This window comes from Epinephelus fuscoguttatus, linkage group LG20 (genome assembly GCF_011397635.1).
Source record: "Epinephelus fuscoguttatus linkage group LG20, E.fuscoguttatus.final_Chr_v1".
Lineage (NCBI taxonomy): Eukaryota > Metazoa > Chordata > Actinopteri > Perciformes > Serranidae > Epinephelus > Epinephelus fuscoguttatus.
Genome location: NC_064771.1, coordinates 22,160,656 through 22,187,149, shown reverse-complemented (window position 1 = coordinate 22,187,149; position 26,494 = coordinate 22,160,656). Strand labels below are relative to the sequence as shown.

General features: G+C 40.0%; 1 protein-coding gene across 3 annotated transcripts in view; it reads left to right on the top strand.

The window, feature by feature from the left end:
- Window positions 1–26,113, top strand: part of LOC125881214 (zinc finger protein 385C-like) — a 142,666-nt gene extending 116,553 nt beyond the window's left edge. For 2 of the 3 annotated variants that reach the window (XM_049564272.1, XM_049564274.1), the window contains 7 exons: window positions 3,587–3,741; window positions 5,670–5,777; window positions 14,753–14,930; window positions 22,680–23,057; window positions 23,132–23,334; window positions 23,532–23,630; window positions 24,486–26,113. In XM_049564272.1, coding sequence (XP_049420229.1) covers window positions 3,587–3,741; window positions 5,670–5,777; window positions 14,753–14,930; window positions 22,680–23,057; window positions 23,132–23,334; window positions 23,532–23,630; window positions 24,486–24,716 — 1,352 coding nt within the window. In that variant the 3' untranslated portion in view covers window positions 24,717–26,113. The remainder of the gene's footprint in view (window positions 1–3,586; window positions 3,742–5,669; window positions 5,778–14,752; window positions 14,931–22,679; window positions 23,058–23,131; window positions 23,335–23,531; window positions 23,631–24,485) is intronic. The other variant, XM_049564273.1, reaches the window with a different exon arrangement.
- The last annotated feature ends 381 nt before the right edge of the window (window positions 26,114–26,494 follow it).

The following is a 26,494-nucleotide window of genomic DNA, read 5'->3' as shown; positions in this document are numbered from 1 at the left end:
TTTGACCTGTGTATCAGTACGTATTTTTAAGTGTACCATGAGAAATGTCTTGATAAAAAAAATCAAAAGGCATTACAGAGGTTAATGTTATGTGGGGGATTTTTCCTCTGATGTCTATTAGCAAATACAACCAAATACTGATTAACTGGCATCAACCTCACCATCTTTAGTCAATGCTCCTTTTTTATTTTGCACAGGAAATTTATTGATATCCCCACAGTTGTGGCCTTGATCAGTCTTGAAATACAATCCAGAGTCTACTTTGTCTGAGACCAAGACAAGGCCGAGTAAAATTATGGTCAAGTCTGAGACATAATTTAGACCTTCAAAAAGTGGTGTTGAGACCAAGACCGGTCTCAAGTACTACAACACTGGCATGCACAAACAACATGAAGGCAGAAAATAAATCCCTTATTTATAGTTATGGTTATAATTTGAAATTACATGTGGAAAATCTGTCAAGAACCTCTTTTTTTGTACTCTACAAGCTCAAGCTTCTAGTGTCACTTCTTTATACCTGAATCTACATGAAAAACAAAACAGCAATTTCTCCAATGTTACAATTTCTATTGCTGAATATCTTAAAGATATTTAAAGGAACTGTCATTGAAAAATTCAGTTCTCACCTGTTGTACACAACAATGCTTAAATTTAAACCAACGTTCACATGTTCACGATTCATTGCTGCTGTATTCTGTCATTTACACATGACCTTCTAACATAAAAAACCTCAGGACTTTCAACATACAGGCATTACAATAATCACCATGCTTATGTAAGACACTGTGAATTTTAATGTGAGCGCACCAATGTTTACTTTGGGTCTAGACAAAGGTCAGTGCCATGCTGCTCTTTGAAGCAAGAGCCGTCTGAAAGCATTTAGGCCAACCAAAATCAAGCAGGATGAGATGAGAGGTCATGTGGAAAGAGATTCAAAGCAAAAATGTGGATGTTAAAATTGCTGCAGGGCTCATCAAAACAAACACTTCATAGGTAAAGTAATATATGCAGGAAGACAGGAAATGGGTAAGCAACAAAAAGCCAGCAGTTGGATATATCTTAAGTAAAAAATGTGTTTTTCTCATGATTATGTTCCTTGAAATGTTGACCTTGACTATACTGATTTGTATCTGTGTGAAGTTTGTCACCAGAGAGGTGTTTGTGCATTCCTCCACTGAAGGTAGCAATGTCTGTGCATTTTAGATGTAAACCAAACCCTGGAACTTTGATCCACCATCTACCAAAAACCCCATCGTAGCAGATACTACTGTAGATTTTACAACCACGAACACAGTGTCAGCCAACCCATTCTCAGCCACTGCCAGTTAGCTTACGAGCTAACAAACAACATAAACAAATAAAAGATGCTCACTACACTTACCACTCTGATGCATCTGCTAGTTGTTGATTTTGTTGCACACCAGACTCCTTGTCTGAGTGTGGGTCTGACTGAGGCTCAAACATGTATGGCTGAATCAGATGTTTTCCTCTGATGCTAACAAGATGCTAACGCCATTGTGATGTGCACTGCTCTTTTACTGGTCAACCATGCGCTGAAGAAAGCAAAACTTTCTGCAAGCAAATTTCTTTTGAGAGTTTTTCAAGCCTTCACACCAGTGCCAGCCGTGGCCCAAGGTATTATGTTTTGAGATTGTTTCTCTGTTCTTATGTATGTTTGTACCATTCTTTTGAGCATGATATCTCAAGAATGCCTTAAAGGGATTTTCTTCAAATTTGGCACAAACGTCAACTTGAACTTGAGGATGAAGTGATTAGATTTTGGTGGTTAAAGGTCTCTATGACCTTGCATCCTTCTCATTCTTTAAAACACATTTGAGAATTTCCTTAAATTAAGCACAAACGTCCACTGGGAGTCAAGGATGAACTGTTCAGAAGTTGGTGGTCTAATGTCAATATGATCTCACAAAACATGTTTTGGCCATTACTCAATAAGTCCCTTAATTCTGATTGACTGTCTTCTGCTGTAGTTCTCCTGATACTGTAGCCTTTCGCCGAGTTTTGCGATGGTGTCAGTCATTTTGGCCACTGTGCTATTAAGCCTGGCGTTATCATCCTCCAGCTGAGAGATTCTCTGTTCTGTCTCATCAGTGCTGCTTGAAAGCACGGCCACGTCAGCTTTGAGAGAATCCACCAAACGTTTTACGTCAGCTATGTCCCTGATTACCTTGTAGATTTTTGTTTCCAGGTTGCGATTGATGTTGAGAAACCCGCACAGCACTGGGTTATCCTCCTCATCTTTGTTGTGTGCTAGCCGCTGGGTTGCTAGTGCTATTATTAGCAGTGTCAGCTAGTTTGTCCAAATGCAACATTTTTGTACTAGGATTGTTGAAGTTTCCGTAGTTGCCTATTCATGTGCGCACCTCTCTTGGACAGGCTTTGTTTTATAGTTCAGTTATGAAGATTGGCTAGATATAACAATGTTTAACCATACGGAGCAGCAGCTTGCCTGTTTAGCTGTTACCCATGGCGCATCGCCACCAGAAGTCCTTTGTTACTCAATAATTCATACACTAATTATGACGAAATTTTGCACAAATGTCTGATAGAATATAATGAAGAAGTGTTGACATTTTGTATCTGAAAGGTTAAAGATCAGCTTCACTTGGACATCATAATGTTCTGCAAAAACACTTTTTTGGCGGTAATTATTCGTCCTAGGGGGAGACATTTGGTCAGGTACTCAGGTACTAATTCAGGGTTGGAAATTAGCACCAGCCACCAGCCAAATGCTGGTGAAAATTGCAAGTGGCTGCTAAATTTGCTTCATTCACCAGCCTAAAAAAGAACAATGGTAATCTATTGAGTGGCTGGTCGATTTTGGAAACAACAAAGTTAATTTCCAGCCCTGTGCCGATTGCCTTGATCATCTTTGCTAGCAGGTTGAAGATGTGCGTGAAGCTTTCGTCTTTTAGAAAGTATAGCATCTTTGCAACAACACCCATATATGAGGTATCAACACACGGCTACATATGAGTCTGGACAGATTTGGATGTAAACTGTGACTACAATTTGACCGATTCATGGCGTCTTACAACCCAGAGGCAGGAATTGTAGTTTCTAACTGTTATGTGGGAAAACCACATCAAATAAAATATTAGTAAAACGTGTGGAGGGGGACTTTCAATAAAAATGAAGTAAATTGGTCACCTTAGGCCTTAAAACAACCTTGCAGTCCTTTTGCCTGACCACTTTGTAGCATCTGAGGAAGAACGAAACCAGACAATTACACTCTAGTGCTGCGTTTAAAGGCCAGATACATTTGTCAGGATAAACTATGGACTTGTAGAGCAGGAAAAGGCCACACAAAGCCTCTCATCATTTATCCCCCGCTATTACTGAAGTCATTAAAGCTTTACTGAGTGAATCATTCACTGTGGGAATGGGTCTTGATCTAATATGCTGTGTGCTAAAGTCTGTCTTTATCCTTGTGAGTGTGTGAGGATGTGCAGTTTTAAATGAAACAGGGTGAAATGTGTCTCTACAAATGCATTTGAGACAGAGAATTAAGCGAGAAAATGGTTGTCACAATGATGTGTTTTCTCAAATGTGATCACCCCTGCTGTAGGTGCCCTCTCCCAGAGCCAAGTCCACCCACTCCTGGGCTCCCTGCCTCTGCCAGGTCGACCCCTACCGCCGCAGACTCATGCCCAGCTGGAGCACTTCCTGCCGCTCAGGGTCAACAGCTCCTCGCCACTCAGCCTCTTCCCCAATTTCAGCACGGTAGGATACAATACCACATTTCTCGCAAACACTCATCACGTATGAGGCTATAGTGATTCAGTCCCAAACAGAACCTCCAAATTCAAGAAAAGATTGAAGAGCATTTTGGTTGCATCAAACTGAACTTCAGTGGGGTGCCCCTGTGGCATGCTACTCCCCTTGTTTCCTGTCATCTCTTTGCTGTCATTACTAAGAAAAATGCTAAAAGAAAATATAAATAAATATGAAAAAGACTAGTAATATGGTCTGAGATTAAAATATTTTAATCCTAGCCTCAATGTATTTATAAAAAGAAATCTATTAAAGGAAAGCTCTGAAGCAGAACTATTAAACTGTGAAGCGTGTCTCACATAAACAGCTTTATTTTGCATGGAATGCGCATTTAGTAGCCATGTTGTTATATAGGAAAATATTAATAGACTCATAAATATAACTTGGCTTCGATCAGGGGGTAAAAATATGATTGAGACATCCCCAATATAACACTTCTCTCTTTCTCACACACACACATATGTTTGGTCTGGCTCTAAATGATAAAGCAGCACTTCCATAGTCACATTTAGCTTTAACCCTTCATGAGACAAGTCAGAGGAATGCGCTAAATGTATCAGGCATGTGGGCGGCTGGGAAAAGATTCCTGTCTGACACATGATGCTAAAAATACGACTCAACTATCACTATAGGAATTAAAAATATCAAGTGAGGACAAAGGTTATTTAAAATGTGTGAATTCAACAGTGTAATTTCCTTTTTCCTTCCCTCATTTATTCTGACAAATATAAACACGGTAAATGTCTAATATTTTAAAAGACATAGCATGATGTGGCATCCATGTTTGACTCATGTAGATTAGATCTTAAAGTCAAACTGATCTCCCTTCACCTTCATATTTATACACTCATTTTGATATGATGTATTATTTAATTTTTATCTCATGTACAGGTTGTTCATCCAAAAACAGTTTTTTGTCTTTTAACAAACATTTTAGGCAAAGTGTCGCCTGTCACAGCACCTGTTAGGACATGTTTTAACCTGGTGTGTGTACCCTAATGGTCTCATTAATTAAATGTTGTCGTGTTGTTTCCAGTGGAGCAGCATAGACTTTTATCTTCCCTTTATCTTTGATTAGAAGGCCCTGGGATTTTTAAAAATGTAATAATATATCATATTCTATAACATGTGTGAACATGAAGGTGAAGGGAGATTAGTTTGAGTTTAAGATCTAGTCTACATAAGTCAAACATGGATGCTACATCAAGTTTTTAAAGAATTAGACAGTGTATTTTTCTGAATAAATTAAGGAAAGAAAAAGGAGTAATGCACGCTTCCTTTTGCGCAGTGATACTGTTGGAGGGTGTAATTTGGTAGAAAGGAAATAGTTCCTACATGAAACTGCTCACAACAAGGTCTGTGGATTATCTTGAGTAACCAGGTCATGACTTCTGGAAAGAGACTTTGCTGTTGAGTTTTTCAAATGTAGCTTTTGGAACTATAAGCACCACAAGCAAAGTGCCAACGCCTACGCCGATATCTCCAACATTTGGCAACCTACACCAAAGCAATCTAGATTGATAAAAAGCATTACATGTTAGAGTTAAAATATGTATTTTTGATTTCGGTGGTGAACTGTCCTTTTAAAGAAACTACCTTAAAACTGGTGGAAAAAAATATGAGTTAAATATTATGACAAATTCTTTTATGGTATTGTTGCCTATAATTGACAGGGACAACGAAAAAAGTGACAGGAAATTAGGATGGTAGTACCACAGTAGTGTAGAGAGGAGGGATGATGTGCATCGGAGAACCCAAAGGCCTGACTTGAACTGGGGAAACTGCACTTGCACTTCTCTCTGAAACCTAAAGGTATCACCAACTTGAAACAGGACATTCGTGTTCATCTATGCGTGTTTGTATGTTTCACCTCGCAGATGGACCCAGTGCAGAAGGCAGTGATCAACCACACTTTTGGCGTGGCTCCACCCAAGAAGAAACCCATCATCTCCTGTAACATCTGTCACCTGCGCTTCAACTCCACTGTAAGTCAGACACTCGTTCAGTCCTTTCTGCTGGTAATGCAGAGGAAAACGTTTTGGTTTCTTCCCTTGAGCCTTCTTTGTGCTTTCATCTGATAAAACCAAAGTCCAGAAACAGGTCTGGATTTCTTTTTAATTCACTGCTGGAAGGTGGGGAAAACACCTTTGACCTCTCAGCTCTTATCTGCCTGTCTGTTTTCTGCAGATGTAAATCACATCAATCTGCGGTGCATTTTTATATGCTAAAGTGTTGAATCAATATTATCTTACTTCACCCTCTGACCCTCCTGATGTTTGCTGATAGTCAGCTTTTCTAAACAACACTCATACTTTAAAGGTTCTGTATGTAACTTTATACTAGTGGGTAGGGTTGTAACGGTACACAAAAACAGTTCGCTACGTACCTCGGTATACAAGTAACGGTTCGTTTTTTTTGGGTACAGTAATGAAAAAAATAGACAACTATTAAATATCTTTTACTTATTGGTAACCTTATTAAAACATACCACCACAGCAGTTAACGCTTTTTACACAATTTTTGAATGAAACAAATATATATAAAATCCTGCTTTTTCACATTGTTTGAATGAAAATAGAAATATAAAAGTGAAAAATAAAATCCTGCTGTTTTTTTAACACATTTTTTGAATGAAAAATATAAATATAAATTTCTGCTTAAACAATTTTACTCAAATAAAATAAAAAGTATAGTGCAGCTGGTCAGCTTTAAAGCCTGCTCAGATTCAGTTTTACTAGGAACTTACTTAGCTTTCCCACTTTGTTAAAGTGCAGTAAACAACATGCTTCAATATCTAAAGTGCAGCTTAAACAATTTTACTCAACTCCAATGGCGTTGGTTATTTAGCGCGATCAGAATGGTCAGGGAAACGCTCTTTCTTTTCAAACAACGACGATATCATAGTTTGCACCAGATTGCTCTTTCTAGTCGTGCCGGTTAACGTTCAAACTCGGGTGGTGTCGCTTTAGATGCGTTAGCATGTTAGACGTGTTTCCAAGTACATACTCGACCGCTGTTCTGCAGTGTCGGTACACTGCTTTTGTCTTGTCCACTTGTTTATTTCCATCTTCGTATTTTACCCTGAAAGCAAAGTGTTCCCGAACGGAGGACTTAAGGTTTGTGGGTGGGTCTTCAGGTTCGTCAGGCTCACTTGCCATGTTGTCAAAATGCGAGAATGCGCTGCACAAAGTGAAGGCGGAGATTTACGGTCGGACTCAGTCCGTCCCTCAATTATGTCCGTCGGGGAACTAGATATTTTAAATGGTTCGGCTCGCAAAAACGGAATTAAAATAAAACATAATAAAATAAAATAATGTCCTGCGCCCAATAATTCGGTACAGGGTCGTGCCGAACCGAAAGTCGCGTACCCAATGGTTCGACACAAATACACGTACCGTTATGGCCCTACTAGTGGGTGAACAAGTGGTAACTTAATTCAAAAACTGAGACCTTCCCAGACTTTCTCTGTCACCTCTAGCAGCCTGTGGACTGACTTCTATGTAAAGGAAAGGAAAATCCAAAGGATGTGACGTTATGCGTGTTCCTGGGTGCCTTGCCTCTCTTTAGCTCATTACAGCGCTAACAGTGTGCAACAGTAGCTAATGTTAGCTAAGAAATGAAGTCTGCTAATGCTGACAAATGAGCAGCACCCACCACAACAGAGTCCACACATGCTACACATTTTGCAGCGGTGGCCTGGTGGAGACGGACCTTCACGTAGCACCCTGTAGCAACTCAAATTGGGATTCTGGGCCACCCTCTCAACCACCTCAAGTTCCTGCTGGACCAGCACACTTTGATGCTGTTAGACCCACTGGCCACCAGCCCGCTGTACGCCAGGGCTCGGGTTTCCGCTCGTTGAATTCAAGTTGCTACAGCGGCTAAGGTCTGAGCTGCTGTCCACTCCTGTCCCGGGGTAGTAACGCTAGTATCCTAGCGGTGGGGAGTGAGGAGGAGAGTCCGCGGTTTGTGCTAGCTAGCTAATTCTTGTTTCATTTTTTGTTTGATAAACATTAAATCCATCAAATTCAGTGGTCCATATCATAATTTCAGTGCCTCACCATGCTGAAACAAAATCCTAACATTAGAGGAAGCATTGACATGTGAAATATATTGTGATATCGTACTTAGCTAATGTTAGTTTGCTTGCTAACGAGAATGAATTGCTAGCTAGCTAAGGTAGCAAAATATTTGGGTGATAAATGATCATTAATTCATCCAGACTCCAGGGCTGATCTGGCTGGCGCACGCTTGCTGGAGGGATTACATATTTCATCTGGCCTGGGAACGTCTTGGGGTCCCCCAGGAGGAGCTTGAAAGTGTTGCTGGGGAGAGGGACATCTGGGGTGCTTTGCTCGGCCTGCTGACCCACAACCCGGCCCCAGATAAGCGGATGAAAATGGATGGATGGATTACAGATAGTAACGTTATTCTAAATATGACTGTAATTTATTTTCCAGCCTTATATGAACATTATGACTGTCAAACACAGTCAGTCTCTTGTTTGTCATGGTTTTGGACGATGCCCCATGCTTGCTCATGGCTTCAGAGTTCAAGCACTGGTGGTCAAGCAACAAGATGCTGACCGCCGTTCACTTAACAGCCTCAGAGAGAGGTGTCATTAATGACAGGGATTTTCTGAAAAAGTTACACACAGAACCTTTAAAACTTGACTAACTTTCTTATGAATTGTCATTTAAAGCTCATCTTTGGATTAATTTTGCAGCCAGGCGTCCTCATATTTGCAACACATTTAATATTTTGCATCCCATTTGTCCAAAAACAGCCTTGAAGCAGGCTTTTCTTCTTATCAGTCCGATCAGTATATCTCTGCAGCTTCCATTCTTTTAAAATCCGCCAGTGGGTTCTTAAAAGGAAACCAGTCAGCTAGTTCTGTTGCTTTTTTTCCTCCTTATCACAACTCCCTATTCATATTCATTTGGCTCCTATTCCTATGGAGTTCGTTTATACATATTTGCATTTATATTGTCAGGAGGAACCTGGTGGAATGACAATGATTCCTCTTTGTGTGAATTGTGAAACTTGAAGGAAGCAGGACACTGGCACGAGCACATTACGCTACCCTTACTTCCTCATCTGTCTCTTTGTCTCTCTGCTCTGTACCTTTGGACACAGTGATGCTGTAAGGAGTCTGTTTTCTAGCTAACAGGCTCTCTCCTCCTCCCTCTGTGTTACCTGCAGCTGAGCTGAGGGTGCTGGTTGACCCAGGAGTTGGATGCCAGGTTGCAGGCAGGTACCAGGTCACAACAGGGGGCTGCACCGAGCGGCTGGAATTTGCTAGTGACATATTTTATACTCACTGCTTGTGTAGTACATAAAGTAGGTTTCATGTTCACAGTCACTTGTGTTTATTTTCTATATTGGACATGCAGCCTCAGCGCATGTTCAAAACAACTATGAGTCATTGTTTGATACGTCGTCAAATGGTATGCCTTATCTTACCAACAGTCCAAAAATCTAAAGCTTTTCAGTTTATCATGTATGGCAAAAAAAAAAAGTATCAAATTTCTAACATTTAAGAAGTATCAAACCAGCATATGTTCGCCTTTTTTGCTTTAAAAAAAAAAGACTAAAACAGTTATTTGATGGTCAGAATAGTTGCAGATTCTGGCCATTGATTAATTGATTAATTGTGGACTGATTGTTGCAGCTGGAACCAAACCTAACATGACTGAGTGGTTATTCAAAACATTTACCTTGTTATCATTGCTATAATGAAGGTAGAGGACCATACATTAGTACTAAACAAGCGACTGGATTTGTCTCTTGGCAAAGATGAGTGATTTAATCCTAAACCAGTTAATATGAAATTATAGAATTTCAAAGAAAGATTAGTTAGTCCTGTCATTTCGCATAGGTGGCCCCCGGGCTTAGCTAGTTGAATATCTCTGCCATAAGTCATTCGGACCAAATTCATTAGGATTAAATCTTTGAGGACCATGAATATCTGGATGAAAATCCTGAGGTTTCTACAATTTTTTTCCCCGTTAAAGGGTTTTTTGGGGGAGTTTTTCCTTATCCGCTGAGAGGGTCCAAGGACAGAGCGATGTTGTATGCTGTAAATCCCTCTGAGGCAAATTGTGATTTATGATATTGGGCTTCATTAAATTGAATTGAAAGACAATTCAAAGCTGTCAGGATATTACAGTTTGGACCAGCAGTGGTTAACAAACAGACCTGCATCCCAGGAGCTTAAACCCACATAAACAGAGATAGTTTCCAAAATGTAATGATGAATGAACAATAAATTCAATGCTTTAAATTTTTAAGCATTTTTCTGTTGTTATAGCGCCACCCAGTTGCCAATTAGAGTTAAATTTCTCCAGTCACCTTGAGGCATCCTGTTCTACATATCTACCAAGTTTAGTAAAAATTGATTTGGCGGTTAGGCCTAGATAAGAAATTAGCTCTCTAGCGTCCCCATTTTGTTTGATGGGGTCAATAATGGAGGGGTCCCCTCAGATTATGTGTGGTCATATGCCTACAAAGTTGCGTGGTGATCGGGGAAACCCTTGAGATGTTATACACCTAGACCTGGTCCCTAGATTATATTCGCCGAGTTTCATGCAGATCGGTCAAACTTCCTAGGAAGAGATCGATTTTAAGTGTTTTTCAAAGAAATTCAAAATGGCGGAAAATCAATATAACCGGAAGTTATGAGTTTTGAGGCAGATTTGTTCCTCATGAGGAGAGGCATCTCTGTGCAAAGTTTCATGTCTCTACGACATACGGGCCATAAGATATGCCCATTCAAAGTTTGCAATTTCAATCGGTTGCTATAGCGCCCCCCTTTGGCCAATTGATGTAATATTTCTTCAATCGCATCCTCCCATGACCCTCTACCACTGTGCCAAATTTCACATGGATTGACCAAGTCAGTGAGGAGAAAAACGTGGAACAGACATACCCACAGACAGAGTTTTCATCATTATGTAGTAAGATATAGTAAGATAAACAATAATGGGTAAAATATACGAACATGTATGAACAGTATGAACATGCACACCGATTATAGTCGGCAAAATACAAAGAGCAGGTATAAGAACACTGCAAACCTGGATTAGTTGATTGTACTTAAAATATTTGAGGCAAGTGATTGCCCTTAAAAGAATTAAGTAATCAATCAAAGATAATTTATTTGAGTGAAATGCTAATAGGATTGCAAGTGAGAAATTAAGTTCAGTACACTAAAAGCCTAAAAATGTGTATGTTGTATCACCGAGATTCAAACCAACGATGTGAGGCAATCATTTGTTGTTTGTTGTGAATTAAGCCAATCAGATGCTGGAAAAATGCTGCTGATGATGGTGTGCAGTTAGGGCCGAAAATTGATGCATTTTAGTCTGTTCAACTCAAAAATGCTAGTGTTGCCCTCATTATAGTAAAATACAATAAGATTGATTGGGTAATGCGATAAAACTCAGTATTCTAAGTAATTCTTACTCACACTGTTGAAGTAGGAGCAACTTTAGGACTAACTGTACAACTAATGGCAATAGCAGGATGTTATATAAAGAATACATTATATTTAGTTGCTCATTAAATTAAATAATTACAGTAATTTTTGCTTCTTCAGTAGAGTGCTTTATTGTGTTGAGCCTGGAATAAGAAATGGAAACCTGGAGCTGTTTGTTCAGTATGAAGACAAAGATGGCTGGCTGTGAAAATGATATCTACTGTATATATTACATAATCAGTGTGCATAAAAAAAGGAATAGACTTTTCAAATTATTCCTTTAAGGCTGCTAAACTCACTGAAAAAGCATGAAAGATTCAAGCCTGAGGGATCACACGTTACATTTTAATTTTGCTGCCCTTTTGTGGAGGACAGTTGGTGCTCCCTGTGTATGAAGAGTTTGGGCATCAGTGGTGTGTGAATGCATAACGCTGCTTGAATCAAGGTCAGCGGGGGCCAAGCAGTCCTGACAGGCTCTTTCAGGTGTCTCTAACAGAGGATCTTGGGACACTTACTCCACATATTAATCTCTATTTAAGTTCCTATGGTGGAACATAGTGAACTCATACTACACTGGCATGCCAGATAGTATGGTAGTATGCAAATGGAAGCAGAATCATCCCTCTGACTCAGTTGGAGATCACGCTGAATGGTTAGTGTGCGCTGACATTCAACGTAGCCAAAGGGGTCGTTCACCCTTTGCTCAGCCCTGTATCCCCCCGCCACACACTTTGACCCACAGTGGTGCCCTTTCTGTTTGTGTAGCAGCCCCAGCTTTATGCAAAGTGTTGATGGGGAGACTTGTACCCCTCACAGTCACTGAAAGATCACCTCTGCACACTGAGCTCAGAGGCTGGACTGTGTACAGTGTGTGCCTGGAAACTGGATAATTTGAGCCTTGACAAATTATCTAACTGCCTCGTGTGAAGCTGGATACTTGGAGCCTTGTTCGCCTGTTTCAAACTCAGACTCTTTGTTGATTTAGGGAGTGCACTTGTGTCTTTGGTATACAGAAAGGCACTAGTGTTGCAAAAATGTATGCTCTCAAAGGATGAGGCTGGTTATGTTTTATGTTTTTCTTATTGTTGGTGGATCCCATGAAAAGAACAAGTCTGTTCAACTTCCCTTCCCTGTCTGTGGTACTCAGGCCCATTCATCCCTGTGTAAATATTTTAAAATGTGTCACAATAGTGTGTTCATTTTTAAAGGGCTAAACTGGTTCAACTAAAGAAAATTAAGATAACAATGTGCATGCATCTTTTTAAGTAGTTCCAACTCTGGTATTATTGAATAAATCCTATGAGTCTTTTATAATTTGACAAACTCAATCAGAATCAGTTAAGTACAAACAACATGATATGCTTTGACCTTGAAAAGCTTAATTAAGTTGAACCAACAAATATTTATCCAAAAGTTGTGGTAATATTTAGCGGTAAAATTATTTTATTTAAGATATTCTAACTACTTATTTTAATTCAATACTACTCAAAAATATCAAAAAAAAAAATTGTTTTTTATTTTGACCAACTTCTCAAAATAAGTTGTTAACTGACTGTCATGAAAGTCTTTTTGGATTTTCATCAATTGTGAGTTTATTTTAGTTTAGTTTATTTAAGAAGGGACAGTGCAAATGAATAATACACATGGTATAAATATGCCAGAATTAGCCAAAAAGCTATTTTTCACTAGTAGTTCCTTGGCCAAGATGTTACACAGGGCTACCTAAAATACAACAAATCCCAAAAAACAAACAATATCAATACACACAGGGCACACAGTTTAAAAGACATCTTTGAACACATTGACAAGAAATTAATTTAACATGTTTTTTTAGTCACAAGAATGTAATGATCATCAAATGTGTGATTTAGGCAAAGTTGATGCAATATAAAAGGACATACAATTTTAATAGCACTAGAAGCAGTAGTGACATATTTCCATATAGAACAGCATGGCAACACCAGCAGGACATATTCTTAGAAGCAGCAGAGAAGAGTTTAGTGTTTACATGTGTATTAATGTGTTTAGCTCTCTGATGTCAATAGACCAGGCTGACTGGATAAAAACACTTTTCCTCAATGGAATAGTAAAATCTCCTCTTATGGAACCCCCAGTGACACACATGAGTGAGTCAAGTCCACACCTCTGGTAAAATCGTTGGTCTTTTCATGGGATTTACTGACAATAAGAAAAGTACAGCGTATAACCAGACATATCCTTTATGACTTTTGCTTGTTCTGTATTGATGTCATGTACAGTTTGATCAAGCTGCTGAAGCTCTTTGAACCTTTTCACCTTCCGAGAGTGGGTTATAGGACTTTCCCACAGAGGACACTAACATACCACAGTAAAAAAAAAAAAAAAAAAGCACAGATGTAAATAATGAAATGAATGATAGCTCAATTCTGTGTTGCTGCCTCAGTTTCAGGGTACAGGTAATGCTCATGCCGGCTCACTGTCACGCTGTCATGACTTACTGCGGTAACTGAGTAGAACAGAGTCACTGTTAGTGTTATCTGTAACAATTGTCTGCTCTGACTAATATTTCTTCATCTGTGAAACAGTTAGAATTTTTATGAAGTATTGAATGACAAACAGATGGATTAAATCTAAGCATAAGATGTACAGTTTTAGGAAATATGACAAAAACAGAATACCTTAACCACCTCTCAGGTCTTTATCAGCAGATGGAGTCTGCTCATTTGTCATGAAGATGGCTCAGTTATCATGAAAATGTTACTGAATATTAAACACAACAGCTACACAGGTCTGTTTTTATGCAAAATATTGTGGTAGAATATGAGAAACAAAACAGGTGACAAAATGTTTTACTTCATTAGTGTTTGTTGTGTAAATCTAAGTCGTTAAAATGCATCGATTTGCTGTGTTGTAGGGGAATATTTTAATGTGTTATGTTTCACTGTTGGTGCAGTCTTACTCGCTGGATCTCCCTCTGTAGAGCACATCTTGCTTTGTCCACAGTCATTGTCGGATCCCAAATCTGCATGCATCTGTTGTCGCACAGCCACAAATGTGTTTCCCCTCACAGAGGAAGGCACAGAGGTCATTTTGTGCTGCAGAATAACAGACACGGACCATTTTGTGTCACAACGAATCAGTGGAAAGATGAGCTCACAGGACGGTCATGAGATGCCATGAGTCCGAATGATGCTCATTTGTGCACAACCGTGACGACGATGACGATCAAAATGGCTGTGTGGCTCTTCCTCCCAGTCAAATGCTCAATCGCATAATTTCTCCCCAACTCCACGGAAGCATGTGAAGCCACAGAGATGGAACAGATGGAAAGATTACAGTTTACTGATTTCATGCTGTCCTTCATTAATTTAATCACGTCAGTGATTCAGTTCATACACTGACTCTCTCCTCTGTTTGTTCTGCTGCTGTGTGTGTATATATGTGTGTGTGTGTGTGTGTGTGTGTGTGTGTGTGTGTGTGTGTGTGGTTGTGTGTGATGGTCAGACCCAGGCTGAGGCCCACTACAAAGGTCACAAACATGCTCGCAAGCTGAAGGCCATGGAGTCCCAGAGGAACCGGCAGAAGAACGGACACAGTCCATCCGCAACAGGGAAAGACCGAGAGAGGGGGATGATGGGAGGAGGAACGGTGCCCACGGACTCGCATCTGAGACACATAACAGGTATAAATCTTTCTTTTTTTAAAGGCGCCCCTCGCTTCATCCTCCGAGTAATTAGTGGTAATTGGAGAGACATAAGCACTAAGGCTTGGGTAGCTGCCACTCAGCTGGCTAATTACCAGCTATTACCTGTCCTGCTATCATTGGCTCTGTCAGATGAGTAATTACTCCCATCAAGCAAAGATGAGGAGCCTTAAAGCACTTAAAGAGGGATGCTATCCGAAGAGGGATGTAGCGGTGTGACTTTCTTTGAGTTTGATTTTTGGTTGTAAATCAACAGTGGCTCAACACAACTCCCACTTACAGTTCCTCTTTCCTATTATGAAATATGTTTTCGCTTTGCTAATGGACATGCCAAAGGTTGGAGAAAATTATGAAAAGGGGCCCAAAAGTATGAGTCATTTGTGCCAAAATGTTTGCTTGTCAAAATCAGACTAAGCAGCAGGAGATTGAGAGAGTGGAGAGGTCAAGGCAGGAAGGACCAGTCATGGAGGAGGCCTGTACTCATTGCCAGTACCAAAGAATAGCACAACACATGCACAGAAATATCAGCAAATTATCTTTATATAAGCAAATATCTTTCTAACTGCAAAATAATTTTTAAGATTCACGCTCAAGTTAGTTTCAGATGGAAATAGGCAGGCCTTTAGATTACAGGGACTTTAAAGGGTAACTCTGTTTTTTTCAACCCCGAACCTATTTCCCCATGTGTTTTATTCTATATGACTAATGGAAACAACAGTTTTTAAAATTGGTCCGGTATTGACCAAGCAGGCTGCAGCTGGCATCTGTGAATCAGGCTGCAATGTAACCACATGGGGCAATTGTGCACTGTCAATTTTCATCCACTGAAAGTGCTTGTTTTTGCCACTGACAGGCTCAGAGTATTCCTCTTAAGTATCTGACAACATTATGGAAAGGATCCCTACAGAGGTAGACCTTTTTGTCATAGCCACAAAATCTTGATTGCCCAACCCACCAGACTCCATTTAAATAAATAGTAATTTTATCATCATAAAACACACTTCATTCAGAGTTAACAGAAACAGAATAAAACTAAAATACAGCAACATGGTTTGTCTTTCACTGATTCATCAATCACCAACTCTGGTTTGGTTGAAATAAACCCTTAATTCTCCTAGTTAAATGTGAAAATATGCTGCCTGGATACATGCTTAAATTACTGTTTATTTAAATGGAGTCTGGTGGGTTTGGTCATGGCGATTTTTGGGGCTGTTTCTGATAAACAAGAGGATCTTATTCTTTTCCAAAAAGGTTTATCTTTGTAGGGATTCTTTCCATAATGTTGTCAAACATTTTGACACACTGTCAGTCGAAAAAACAAACACTTTAATACACGTATATTGATGGTGCACGAATGCCCCAAATGGTTACATTGCTGCCTGTTCTGGTTTTACTCAGTATTGGACCTATTTCAAAAATTGTTGTTCCCATTAGTCACTTAGACTCAAAAACATGAGACAATTAAGTCCAAATTGAAAAATACCAAAGTTTCCCTTTAACTTTCACAATTTCAGTTAATCGTTAAGTTTGTGAAATAAAAAAACAAAGTGGAAAAATGGCCATAGCATGTCAGAGAGCGAAAGGTAAATATCTTCAAATGTCCTGCAAATCTTTACAAAAATTTGACCCAGCAAATATTTGTTATTGTTGCTTGATGAAAATACCCAAATGATTAAAAGATTAGGGAAGTTGTTGCCAATTTCTTTTGTTTTTCTTCAGTTGATCAAATAATCGTTTGAGCTCTAAAGATGAGCCAAGTTTGAAAATGGCTTTGCGAGTTAATTTTGTGCCAAGTTCAGACAGAAGATGTGGTGCAACAACCCAAGTAGATCAGGCGTCCTTGAGCCAGGGGTGGATGTTGTGGTAAAACTTTGGATTATTCTTTTCTGTGTTTGTGTGTGAAGAAAATGAAACGTTTCATTCTTTGTTTTTGTAATTGTTTATTTGTTGATTATTGACTTGACTTTGACTTGACTTTATTTTTAAAACAGGGACAGTACATATTGATGAACACACAAGTGTAAATATGCAAGATTGTAGCCAGTGGCTAATTTCCATCTTTTGTCCTTGCGGCAATTAATGCCAAACACATAAAAACAGGACAGCAACAAACAACAGGACAACAAGGCCATATACATCAATAAAACAATCATAATATAAAGTACAGTATGACTAAAATAAAAAAAATGAAAAATAAATAAAAATTACACAATAAACCAAGTTACTAATGACAGACCAGCAATTAAGTGACCATAGAAAGTTGGATTTAAGTGTAAAAGTGCTTAAGTGCTAAAGTGCTCAAGTGCTAAAGTGCTTGAGTGTTAAGATATACAAGAAGAGAATTGCACATTGCCCGTTACAAAGTGCTAATTCACAAGTTTGTAAAGTGCTGGTGTAAATTGCACATTGCCCTATTGCACTTATTTTGCACACACGGACGTGTGTGTGCAGGTATTATTGCACAAGTTAGCATACATAGTTGTAATTATGTACGTACTATTTCACAACATTTGCATACATAACTAAGTGTATGTAAGCAGACAGGGTCACAAGACTGGTTTATCACCAGCAACACCCCCCCCCCCCAAAAAAACCAACCCATACATTAAAAATACAGTTATCAATTACATCAGTTACATGTGATAATACAACACATCCAGTGGATTTTAAGATTCATTATGAGTGCAGTTTTGATTTTCTAGTAACCACAGATTTAGATGCTTATTGAAAGAGGTAATAGTTTGTAAGTCTCGTACGTTACTTGGTATCGTGTTCCATAGGTGTGACGCGCGATATGAAAAAACTGACTGCCCAAAAGCACTTTTTCTGAATGGGACCAGACAGTCACCTCTAGATCATGATCTAGTCGATCGATTTAAGTTTGTCTTTATAAAATCTTTGAGTGGAGGTGGAGCTAGTCCATGGAGAATCTTGTACACTAAGGAAGCATCTGCATAATTTATTATATTTTCCCAACTCATCAATTCATGTTTCTTTAAGATGTTACAATGATGGTGTGTGTTGGGTTTTTTGTCTAAGACTTTTAGAGCTTGCTTGTATGCAATTTCAATAGGCTTTAATGTGGACTTGCATGCTGATGCCCAAGTTGTTATACAGTAGGTAATATGTGGCATGATCATTGCATTTAGATATAATTTCACAGTCAAGAGTTACGTTATTTCGAATGTATCTAAAATTCGACAGGTTGTATTTTATTCTATTCACAGTTTTTTTTTACTTGTTGTTTAAAACATAGCTATGAATCAATGATAATTCCTAGATATTTAAATTCCTGTACAACTTCAAGCTTTGTTCCATTTACATACACGTCAGGAGTTATGTCAGCATTTGCCTTCTTAGAAAAAAACATACAAACAGTTTTTGACACATTAAGATGCAGATGAGAAAGATTCAACCAGTTTGACACTTTGGACATAGCAGCTGATAGATCTTGTGCAGCTTGGCATTTAGTTTTTACATGCACATACACAACAGCATCATAAGCATACATCTGGAACGTTACGTTTGATGGACAGCTATTTGGCAGATCATTAATGTACAGACTGAACAACAATGGTCCCAAAACCAAACCTTGAGGTACACCAAGAGTATTATCAGAAGTTTCAGATGTAGTATTGTGTACTCTAACACACTGTTTCCTCTGCACAATATATGATTCTATCCATTGCAATGTATTTGCCGACAAATTAAAATAAGACAGCTTAGTTAATAAAATTTGATGATTCACAGTATCAAACGCCTTCTTCAAGTCAAGAAATCTATCGATTTTAGACTTTAAATTTTCCACAAAGAAACAAATTGCCGTCTCAGTAGAATGTTTTTTTCTGAAGTCAAACTGCATTGGGTTTAAGTTGTATGGACTATTATTCAAATGTTTAATGAACTGCTCTGCCACCAGTTTTTCAGCTACTTTGGAAACTGCAGGGAGAATGCTTATCGGTCTGTAGTTACTGATTGTTGCAGGGTCTCCTGATTTAAAGATTGGAGTAATAACTGCAGATTTCCATGAGTTTGGAAATTTACCTTCAATTATAGATTTGTTAATGATGCTGGTGATTGGAGCAATGAGCGATTGTTTATGAGTTTTGAGAAACATTGTGTCCATATAAAATGGACAAATGGCTTTTGAGTTCTTCAACCCACAGATAACTCTATTTACATCTAACTGAGACACTTCATTCATATTAAAAACCGGAGTAGCGGTATTCAGAGGCATTGTAAGTTGGATTTGTGGACAGGAGTTAGTGGCCATTCTCATTTGAATCATGAGTTAGTTTTCTATTTATTTGCAACTCTCTAATGTTCTTATTTATACTATCATTTCCTGTTAGTTTCTTTATGTTTGTCCAAATCTCCTTAGCATTGCCTCTGGCATTGATTATGACATTAATAAAAAAGTTTGCCTTTGCTGTTCTGATTTCTTTAGTTGAAAGTTTTTGGTGTTGCAAAATCAAAACAGTATACTTAACAGTTGCAAAAACAGAAATAGAAATACACTCACATGAGGAAAGAAAAAAAACAAGATGACCGATAGATCATGATATACAGTAGTATATATACATGTAAAATATAGATGGATAAAAAAAAACAGGGCTAAAATAATAGTCATCATAATTTTGATATTAACATTCTGCAGTTGCTGTCTTTTAAATTAATATAATTACAGAGTGTTGAAGGGGAAATCTGTTAAATATGGAAGAAAGAAAGAAAAGAAATGAGGAAAAAAAATTGGATTTTAAAGTTAAAATAAGGATATATGTCTGAGAACCAGGTCCCCTCAAGTCTGAATTATAAACCTGAGGGCCACCAATTTTATATTCCACTTTATCCAACCTTTATGTGCATGGTTCACTGCAATTATATGCATGAAAATGAAAATTTGCTAGAATATGTCCTCCCTCTTCTAGTGTACATGCTATTCCTTCTCGTCACATTAATTGTCGCCAAAACCTGCCATGCGTAACTTTGTATTTTCACTTTAAACTGCCTGTTAGCTTGTTAAAATTCACCCAAACAGCACTTTATTTCCCAGACAAAATACAGAGGACATGAGTGTCCTCACTGGTAGCTACAGCCATTGATTCTCTCTATATACTTAACATTATAGCTATTGGTTCTTTGGCAATATTGCCGACAGAAGAGCAGCCGTAAGAGAAGCAACTTTGTTGTCTTTAACTCACTCTGCTTCTCATTCTGCCCGACTAAAAATATGTCACCATCTTCGTTTCTATACTCCGTCTGGCTTTCCTTTTAATTATTGATCCTCCCCCTCCCATTTTCTCCCAGCACCTATCAATTTCCTCCAAACCACACAATGATAAGCTTGTTACATTCAGCGGTTGCCATGGTTTTTGATTGATGGTGACAGAATGAGCGAACAATTGACAGAGAGACGGAGGAAGAGTGATTGAGAAGGCAGGGGAAAAAAAAGATATGAAAATTAAAGAGCGATGATGGAGCAGAAAAGTAAGCAGGTGAGAGGAAGAGAAATTATAATAACAAGGTTATGTGAAAGAAACACAACAATGAAAAAATGACGGGTCGGCTGCACAGAAAAGACTGATAAGAACAGGAAGGGAAAAGAGGATCGCATTAGTCAGGAAAATATATTCATACCTTGATTGTTTAGAATTTATGCATTGTTGTAGTATTATAAAACTGTTTATTCATGAGTGCCCTTTCTCTTGCTCATATTGTTGATGGCATATGCTAAACTAAACCAGCAAAAATCTTCAATTCAACTTTATTCGTATCTGCACAGGCTATTGTGTGATGCAGCTCTCCACCCAGGTCAACAGGCGTGTAAATCACAAAGCTAAATAAATTAATTAACTGATTATATCTCACAATGGTGTAGTTGTAAGGACATAAGTGTCTCCTGTGGGAACTCATGTGGAGGCTAGTGTATGTAAGGGCTCTGACACACCAAACTGACATCAAAGAACAAGTGACGACAAAGGTCAACTGTTGCTTTCCCCGTGTCTCAGCCAAAAGGTTGCCCTTGAACACACCGCAAAGACTGCCACCAATGACCAACTGGCACGTATGATCTGCGCTTTCATGAGAGGACATAACTGTCCATACCAGCAGGTGGTAGCAGTCTGTATTCGTCATTCAAAAAGAGAAAATGGAAGACTGATAGGACGGATTCAAGGCACTAGTTGGCCAGTTAGCATATAAACATCACAACCCGATTTTGAAATAACAAATTATATTTACCGTGTACCAGTGAACAGTAACACTGCTAAATGGCTAAAAAATAACCTTACCTCAGATAACAAGTTTGCCTTGCAAGGAAGTTCAAGTATCTCAGTCTTGTTCACGAGTGAAGGTAGAAGGGAGCGTGAGATGGATTTGTCGTGGTAAAGAGGGAGCTGAGCCGAAAGGTGAAGCTTTTGATTTACTGGTCCATCTACGTCCCAACTCTCACCTATGGTCATGAGCTCTGGGTAGTGACCAAAAGAATGAGAATGCAGATACAAGCGGCCAATTTGAGTTTCCTCCATGGGGTGGTGCAGCCTTAGAGATAGGGTAAGGAGCTCTGAGATCCGGAGGGAGCTCGGAGTAGAGCTGCTGCTCCTTCATGTCGAAAGGGGTCAGTTGAGGTGGTACAGGCAAATCATCAGGATGCCTCCTGGGCGCCTCCCGTTAGAGGTGTTACAGCCACATCCCACTGGTAGGAGACCCCGGGGCAGACCCAGAACACACTGGAGGGATTACATATCTCATCTGGCCTGGGAATGCCTTGGGGTCAACCAGGAGGAGCTGGAAAGCATTGCTGGGGAGAGGGACATCTGGGGTGCTTTGCTTGGCCTGCTGCCCCTGGCCCAGGCTTTGGATAAGCAGATGAAAATGATTGAATGGATGGATGGAGGTTGTTTTAGTCTCACTCCCTTTTGACTTTAGCCATTTGCTTTCCTCACCTCCATTTCTCTTCTTGTTTCGGGGCCCTACACCAAGCCAACAGTCAGTCATCAGTCAAGATTGGCCGTCAGTGATAACTGTCGCCCAAGGTTTTGCATTGTGTCCCGCACCATTGGCACTAGTCGGCCTTTGACGGCTTTTTTCAGCGAATTCAGCATGTTCACTTAGAGATGGCGGAGCCCGTCAGTGAATGATTGGCAGTTCAGCTCAGTGCATGAGAAGAGAAACGGAAGTGAGGAAAGTAAACAAACGACTAAAGTCAAGAGGCCGTGAGATCATAACAAACTTTATTGAATTATATGTGGTAAGATTACATTTTTATCCATTGAGTGTTTTTTCAGCAGAAGGCAGTTTGTGTTATTGTTCGCTGGTGCATAGTGAATACCATTCGTTCTTTCTATTTAAGATTGTGTTGTAAATGTGCTAACTGGCTAACTGGTGTCTTGAATCAACCCTATCAGTTTTCCAGTTTCCCTTTTCGAATGATGAATACAGACTACCGCTGCCTGCTGGTACGGAGAGTTATTTCCTCTCATACAAGCGCAGCACGTATGTGCTAGTTGGCTGAAGTCTTTGTGGTGTGTTTGAGTGCATTTTTTTGGCTGAGAGACAGGCGACCTGAGGCGATGTGACAGTCAAGCTTCATCTCCACTGGTATTATCATGTTGCTTTGGTGTGCCTGGGCTTTATGGCGTAAAGGATAAAATACCAAGGAAAATATCATGTTATAATACTAAGTCTAAATGGGCTCATAGTGCAGCGTCTATGTTCATCTGTCCACAGCCCCAAGTACTTCCTCCCAACCTGCACAGCAGCAACTAGAAAACGGCCAGGAAGGCTTGCCAGCACCTGCTCCACCCTCACAGTCTTCACTCACAGACTCCACCTCAGTCCACTCTCCTCAGCTGTCCCCACAAATCTCCCCTGGCTCTCAGCTTTCTGATCTGCCCTCAGACAGTCCACCCATGGAAGGGTGCGGCCCGGCCACCGGTTCAGTCCCACAGTCTGACTCTCAGGGGAACTCCACAGGAGGCGAGGAAGAGGAGGTAGTGAAGGTGGAGGAAGCTAAAGATGCCAAGAGCAACAAAAAACAACCTCTCCACTGTCCTACATGCAAAGTGACGGTCAACTCCAGCTCCCAGCTGGAGGCTCACTGTAGTGGTATGTTGTACAACACTACTGATACGACCTCAGTGTCAGTTTATGACTCTGACATTCAGTCCTCTTTGTTTCAGGCTCTAAGCACAAACAGATGCTTGATGGTCACAACAGCAGCCAGTCACAACGCAGGGTCAAGATGACATCACTGCCCCGGCCCACCAGCCGAATTAAGCAGCGAATGGGCAGCAAGACCAGGGCGGTTGTGGGCGTATCCAGCCAGCCCTTTCACTGTGAGATGTGTCAGGTGTCTGTCAACTCAGAGACACAGCTGAAACAGGTACAAGGGTTTATCCTGATATGATAAATGTGATACTCTCACTGCTGTATAAACCACTGAACAGAAAACAAAAACTATGTGGGATGTCTGATCTTTGTATTCTGCAAGGAAAACTACCCAGTGTGTTGTCTCTTTGGTTTGTGAGTCAGAGCTGCCCTGACTGACTCACTGTTCTGTGTAACCCTGTCCTCTTTTAGCACATGAGCAGCAGGAGACACAAAGAGCGTTTGGCTGGGAAGCCTGTCAAGGCGAAGTTCACCCCCTATAATAAACTACAGCCCAGTGCTATCTTAGCGGTGAGAATTTGTCACACACAAACATATACAAGTGCCTTTATTTGTTATGTGGAAACCAACTCTTTGGCTTAGACTGAAGTATCTCAACAACTGACAGATTGCAATGAAATTTTGTACAGACAATCATCATCTCATCTCATCATCTCAGTTTTGGTCGTGCTATGTCAAGCCATGCTGCGCAAAGTTACGTTTCCATTATCTCTTAAGATGTGCTGTGCCATGCTGAGCTTCCTTCTCCAGAGAAGGTCCAAACGCTGGGCCCCCTGCCCTCAAGTGCGTAGTGGTGACGTCTTGCCCGTCTTCTCGTATCCCTTTCTTCTCAACCTCTTAGAACATTTTTGTAGTAGTAGTTTTTGTGATTTGTCTCCAGCTGACTTTTTATAAAGTCATCTCCTCCATGTGCTACCACGGCTCATTCTGTTAGGTTGCGTTGTTCATGGACAAACAGAAACCTACACTGTACATGTATCACCACTGGACAACTAGACTGCTAATTTCTCTTCTGCTCCGATCACCAACACCTGTCTGCTCTGAGCGCAGCCACACATGGACACTACGCACAAGGCGCTACACTACTCTTATCACATGATGATAACCTGCCAAAACTTCCTGTAATTTGTAACTATCCAGAAAATGTGCTATAGAAACAAATCAAACAGTTCAATTTGATCTGGACCAAGACCACCTCTTTCCATCAGACCAAGGTTCGGCTGTTTGGTCCGGACTGTGGTCCAGGGGAAGTGTCACACCTGTGATTTTGGTTTGGATCGAATTAAAGAGACCCAACCTAACAAGGTAGGTGTGAAAAGGCCCTCCGTCTATTAGTCTGAATGTGTTTCTTGTCTTTGGTTCCAGACTAAACTGGCCCTGCAGAAGCAGCTATCTAAGGCCCTGCCGGCAGGGTTCCTGACCAGCCCCCTCAATCCAGCTGCCTTGTGCACCATGCCATCTGGACCTTTGGCCCTAAGGCTGCCACCAGGTCCCACAGCTATCATCCAGGGTCCCCTGATCAGCCCCACCCTCTTCAGGCCTGCGCCGGGACCTCTGAGGGCCACACATGCACCTATCATCTTCTCTCCTTACTAGCAATGAGCCACGCTAGACCGGAGGACCTATAGAGGAGTGGACCTAACCTCGCCAAAGCTGGACTGGCAGAAAAGTTAAACTTGGTCGGTGAGGACAAAGCACGGGACCCCCTGAGGGACACTATGCAGCGGCTGCGATGGCATCCTATCAGCGTGTCAAGTTTGGCAGGTGTAAGTCATAAGAACAGTATGCACAATCCCCTGGTGTGGATTGAGATTTCAGCGCTGTCTGACCAGTGTCGCCACCCCCCTTAAAAATGGAAGGACCATCGCTCAGCTGTTTCCCCTCAACAAAACTTTTGAGTGCATGTTCCCCGGGGTCTGGACCCCTCTGGAAGCCATAATGACAAGCATCTTTTAGTTTTATTTATAAGACAATTATAGGCGAATACACTAGAGTGTGTAAATGTTACTGAGTGTTTGTTGCCAAAATTCTTTCACTTTCAGAGCTTTCTAGTTGTACTCTGGGAGAAGAGGTACAAAACTTCATTCCTGCTTTAGTTTATAACCAAAATCAAGTTGTGTTACTCCAATGAAAGTGGCTATTCCCATATAACCGCCCTCCACCAATGAAAAGAGAGACCAGATCCTTAACTTTGGATCACTGAGGATATTTACAGCCATCATCTGAAATGATGCCTCTTCTATATAATTTATTTTAGATAAATACATCCATTTGTTCCGTGTAAAGTGTTTCTCCTGCTCTCTTTGTTACGAAGTGACAATCAACCACCACCCTGATATGATGCCAAGAATAATCCCCATATGGAGACAAACATCTAACGCATACAGTGAGATGGTTTTATTAAGTCATAGAATTTAAAACAGATTTAGCGACAGCTCGGTGCTGTTTGTGCAATATGAAGAGATAGACTGATGTGTAATGTTTCTTAAAAATTAAATGATTTATCCACAAGTTTTTAAAGGTCCAGTGTGGAGGTTGCAGGACGAAAACTTCTCCCGTGTGCCAAGCGTGTAGGAGAACTACGGTGGCTGATGGAAAAATGCGAATGACCCTGTTTAGAGCCAGTGTTTGGTTTGTCCATTCTGGGCTACTGTAGAACAACATGGCAGACTCCATAGAAGAGGACCTGCTCCGTATGTAGATATAAGTAGCTCATTCTAAGGTAACAAAAACACAACTATTCTTATTTTCAGGTGATTATAAACTAATGACTCATAGGTATGAATATTATATACTATTTCTGCTACGGCACCCCTACATCCTACACACTGGACCTTTAAAAGTGTCTTTGACGTCTTTATTAAACTGTTTTTTATAGAGCTGTATTTAAAACCACATTCTTTCACTTTCCCCTCCGACCTGTTTGTGCTGACTCATCCTAAGCAATATGTATTTTTGAAGTGTCACCTGGTAAAATTAATGACTAGTGTAACTGTGCATCACTTTGCAATAATGTAAATGATTATGTGCTACAAATGTCGATACTGTATTCTATATGAACTTATAAATAGAACTGTTTTTTACACAGTTGTCAGTTTCTTTCTTCATATGGAAATTTGGAGCCTCTTTTACCATTTATTATAGATTTACAGTGAATATTGGCTTATTTGGTGTATGATTACACTTGTGGACATTGAGAACATTGAACCTTTAGCCAACATCCCTGTCTTTAAGAGGTTGTAGTGGGCTGAGTTTTGGAACTAGAGTGATGGTACTGGTATCATTTGAAACTAGAAGACATTAGGAATCCAGTGATGCCAACCATGTCCAGCTAAGACATCTAAATGAAAATGACTTCCATGGGTACTCACGAG